Genomic DNA, 5,331 nt, shown 5'->3' on the forward strand with positions numbered 1-5,331 from the left:
AGCTTGGACTAATTTTAATAGCACAAACCTTCCCTTTCCCTTTAATAGTAAAGTATTTATAGCAGAAGATAACTTAAGGAGGGAGAAGGAAGGACTGTAGTGAAATGGTGAATAGTGGTGGTGGCGGTGGTGGCGGTGGCGGTGGTGGCGGTGGTGGTGGTGGTTTGCTCCTTTCACCATCATTAGCATCATTATTGTGATCAGCACTGTCATCACCACCATTACCACAACTGCTTTCATTAATACCCTCCATCACAACTAATGTTGTCATCATCATCATCATCATCAAACAGAGGTGGTGAAATAGTTCATTAAGACAGAATACACACACACACACACACACACGATGATGATGGCTGTCCACTTGTGACAGAGGAAGACCATCACTGACCATTGTCCATCCAAAATGCCAGCAATGCCCATGCATGAGGTTATTGCACCCTTGGTTGGCCTTACCCACGTTCATGCCTGTCGCTTCCATGCTCCCTGTTGCTCCACCGGGCAGTGAAAAGTCACAAACACACAGACACCTACACACCCACCCACACACATCTGTCATATGACAGATAACTTTTGAACTTCTCATTGTGAATTTCTCACATGGAATTCTCAGGCATTTCTAAAGACCATCCTTGTACGAAAATCAGGATTTCTCTAAGAAAATCAACGTTTTCGGAAGAGATTAAAAATGTCTTTCTTTCTGCAGAAGAAGCTTCCTGTCATTGCAGGCAAACGTGGCAAACTTCCTCTCCTTTCTTCAATTCTATTTCAATATCTTGCAGGATTCAGGTGAATCCCATTATTCCAGAGTCCTGTGGAAATCGTCATGGACCTCAATTTGATTGTTTCTTTCCTGTAAACTCATTTGGAGTTCCTGACCCTTGGTCTTAATTTGATAACCTCTGAACCTTGGCCATTTGTTTCATGGGTTGTGACACTGTGTCCTCTATTTGGTAGTCCTGACTCTGTGTCAATGCGTGTTGACACTGTAATCTGGACACTCTAGGTAGAGAGTACCACATGTCCAAACTGCCAAACTCCCCACCCCACCCCGCACCCTCACCATACAGTTCGTCACTGCCAGATAGCGATGTCGTGTGGCTGTCTCTGGATGGAAAAAGTGTATAACTGAAATGGCAGATTTAGTCATTGTCTGGTCCTATGTCTGCTAATGAGGGGACAACACAACAACGAAAACAACAGTTTTACTGCTGCCACCACCACCACCTCTCTCTCAACAACACCCCACGTGTAATAGTCCATTGGATTGAGATCTGGGGAATTAGGCAGCCGAATGTTAGGGGTTATGTGATCATGAACATTTTCAGCCATCCATTCCTGTGTTACTAGAGTCATGTGTGATAGTGCAGAGTCTTACTGAATGACATATGGTCTTCCATTGCATACACTGTCTATCGAGGGCTTGACAATTATTTCCAGGACCTCAGTGTAGGCTGGCAGAGTTAACTCTAAGGCCTTGTGGGAAGAAGTAAGGAGGCATCACACGTCCTTCATTGCTGACAACCCCTAAAACCATGACAGTTGCAGGAAATTGTGTATGCATAACACTTGGAACTTCAGAAGGATTTTCACATAACTGTCTGTCATTTCTTCCATTAACTTTTTGATCTTGGTTGAAGTTTTTCTCGTTTGAGAAAAACCAAATCAAATCTTTTTCTGCTGGAATTTTCTGTTTGTTTAAGAGCCTTTTAGATCTGATGTAGTGAGTTTCTTTTCATGTGCTAGTGCCACATAAAAAGCACTTGGTCCCCTCTGCTGGGTCATTGGTGTTAGGAAGGGCATCCAGCCATAAAATCCTTGCCAAAGCTAACCTCACTTCTGCTAGTGCCAAGTAAAAAGCACTGAGTCCGCTCTGCAGAGTGGTCAGTGTGAGAAAGGACATCCAGCTGCAAAACCCTGCCAAAACAGACACAGTAGCCTGGGGTAGATTTTCAACAGGGCTGGTTCCTGTCAACTGTCCTACCCATGCATGCATGGAAGATGGACATTCAAAGATAATGATAATAGTGACAACTACACATAGCCATTACGTATACATACACACACACATATGTACATATGTGTGTGTGTTTTGACAGATATGCAACATACATGCAGAATACACCAGCATTGCATATACAAACATTACACACACACACACATAAACCTTTTAAGGAACATCAGCAAAATATATTTACATTACTACTACTACTACTACTGCCACCATACACATTTTCATGCTAAACCAATGATGGTGTGAGGCGGTGGTGGTGGGGATGTCTTGTGACCATCCATACAAATAATGCAAAAAGAGGCAATTAACATCCATTTATCTTCTGTTGTTTATGATCAAAAGTGTTCCGACCATGGCTGCCCCTGCTTTTTTGTGAAGCAAGGACTGCATTGACCATTGCGATGGTGGTGATGGCGATGGTGCTGGAGGTTAGATTTACGGTGACGATGATGAAGGCGGATAGTGGTCATGATGGTGGTGGTGGTGGTGGTGTTATTTAACCCCAGGCCAAACCTGGCTGAGCAGACCGACGGCCAAAGGCGTTTCAGCCGTGACCATACCCGCTTTTAACTACTACTACAAAGTTTCGGTCATGTGACCTCTCTTACGAAATATTTTTCTTATCTTGTGTTTATCCTGGTCACTTCGCTCTTTCTACAACCACCCCATCTCCACCCCCCACCACCCCCACCGTTAAATGATGAAGTCTCAGAGAGAAATCCCTAAAATGATGGGATTGGCATGGTTGGATTGTCTGATCAATCAGGGTTAACTTGGGATTTTAAAAATAGCAACAATATGTGCAACACATGCAGATATGCACGGCACACACACACACACACAGTACACATACGCGTACAACACAAACACACACATACACAGCATATGGATACACATATATACAAAATGCGGACGCAAACACGCACACACACACACACACAGAGGCAAACACACACAGACATCAACATACATGTCCGCACACGCACATATCACACGCACACAAACGCGCGCACACATACATACAGCATGCACATTCGCATACACACACGGACATATACACATGTCCACACGTATCCACACGATGTCACATGAGACAATGAAGGATCCTCCCTGTAGTCGTTCGACATGCTAGAAATAACACCCTAATCTCCCTCAAATCACATCCAGCCTTCTAATTAAAAAACTCATTAAATAAAATAATCCAAGAATGCTCCCCACCACCACCACCATCACCATCATCACCAAAAGAAGACTGTATGGTCATGGTTGGAACGCCTGTCATCTTAGTTTTGCAAGATCAAGGCTGACCTGGGGCTGAAACAACATCAACAACACCGCACCACCATCACCACCACCTCCACCACTTCCACAACCGTCATTTACAAGCGTCACCACCGCCACCTCCACCACCATCAGCAGCAAACTCGATTAACGCCGCCGCCACCACATACATTGCCACCTCCGTCACCTTCAACCCCTTCACTATCACTGCCACCGTAACTCATTTCAACTCCACCACCATCAACACCATCATCACCACCACCGACAACAACAACATCACTTTTACTCTTACCACCGCCACCACCACTTCCACCTCCGTCACCCTCTCTACCGACGTCATCCCCACCGCCACCATTACCAGTGTCACTTCTACTAACAACGCCACCGTCGCCGCCACCACCTCTACTAAACCTATCACCACCGCCGTCACCACCATCAGTCTACCACATACCGTCTACTTTCACTCCTACCACCACCACACAGCTGCTACTGCTGCTACTCAACCTACTAAAACAACAACAACAACAACAATCCGCTTGCTTGCTGGCAAGGCAGGTTTTGGCAGAGTTGGAAGCTGCCGACAACGTTACGACCAAAAGGCAATCATATACACACACACATATATATATACATGTTATACAGACATATACACTCGTAGACGCTTGTAGGAACACATGCATATATGTATATAAATATATATTTATACACGCAGACGGCTTAGACATATATATATATATATATATGTATATATAACACTTTTTAAATTCTATAAAAGAAGGCTGGCCGTGAAGGGGGTGTTGTAAAGTCGGTTAATGTATATATATAGCAAATGTTGCACTGATTGCTACACACATATACATACATATACAACACACACGTACATACAAACACACACATAAATATATACATAAATATATACATAAACATATATACATATATATATATATATGCATACACAGTTATAGTTTGTACAGAGTAACTAATATATATACATTATATTTATATATACACATATACACATACTAATATTTGTACACATATTTTAACACTAAACAGTCCTGTACACGCATAACTATATAGATACACTGAAACGCTACAAGTCTGTCGTATACCCCCACCCAGCGAACCCTGACCCACAGACATAACACTAAAAGAGGGGCTGTTTTAAAGAAGCAGCCCTGTTTGGTGTGAAAAGTTGCTGGAACCAATCTAAGGGCTTCCCCCCTTCAGTTCCTTGCTATACTCTCCACTGAAGAGGGAATATATACACACCATCTGTGTGTGTGTGTGTATATATAAGCTGACTAGAAGATTATTTAAAGACAAAACATGAGCAACCAAGGTGCTTCAAACTCTGCAATTAAAGGAATCCGGGTTTACAAAGTTGTCATACTGGGCGATGGCGGAGTCGGAAAAAGTGGTAAGTTTCAACTTTATTTTCTTTACAATATATATATATATGTGTGTGTGCGCTCGTGTATGTTCATTATATATATATATATATATATATATATATGATTTAGAGTGATGTATATGACATGCATTGTTTTATATAGACAGATATGCTTAATATATTAGTGTCTGTATTTAAAATACGTGATATTATGTGTGTGTATATATAAACTGCAAAATATAATTGCAAGAGTGTGCATATATAATGCATAATATAGCTGCGTGTATATGTGCATATATAGAGTGCATATGATTGTGTGTATATATATAATACGTAATTATGTGTATGTATAATGCATTATATAATTGTGTGTATGATAGTGTATATATAAACGCATCCTATAACTTTGTGCATATAATGCATAACATGATCGCCTGTAGCTAGAATGCAAAATATCTGTGTGTGTGTGTGTGTGTGTGTGTGTGTGTGTGTATAATGCTTAATGTAATTGCATTTATATTTGCTGCATAATATAATATTGTTGTATATATACCGCATAATAATTGTGTATAAAATACTGCATAATGTATGTAATTGATATATATATATATATATATATGTATATATATATATATATATATAT

The 5,331-nt window shown here is 41.1% G+C and overlaps 2 protein-coding genes across 2 annotated transcripts in view; one reads left to right on the plus strand and one right to left on the minus strand.

The window, feature by feature from the left end:
- LOC106874114 (phosphopantothenoylcysteine decarboxylase) overlaps nt 1–5,331 on the minus strand; it is a 37,413-nt gene that overhangs the window by 10,684 nt on the left and 21,398 nt on the right. The window lies entirely within an intron of this gene.
- LOC106874102 (GTP-binding protein Rit2) overlaps nt 3,774–5,331 on the plus strand; it is a 37,653-nt gene continuing 36,095 nt past the window's right edge. The window contains exon 1 of the mRNA XM_014921706.2: nt 3,774–4,715. Coding sequence (XP_014777192.2) covers nt 4,625–4,715 — 91 coding nt within the window. The 5' untranslated portion in view covers nt 3,774–4,624. The remainder of the gene's footprint in view (nt 4,716–5,331) is intronic.

Source organism: Octopus bimaculoides, chromosome 15 (assembly GCF_001194135.2).
Source record: "Octopus bimaculoides isolate UCB-OBI-ISO-001 chromosome 15, ASM119413v2, whole genome shotgun sequence".
Taxonomy (NCBI): domain Eukaryota; kingdom Metazoa; phylum Mollusca; class Cephalopoda; order Octopoda; family Octopodidae; genus Octopus; species Octopus bimaculoides.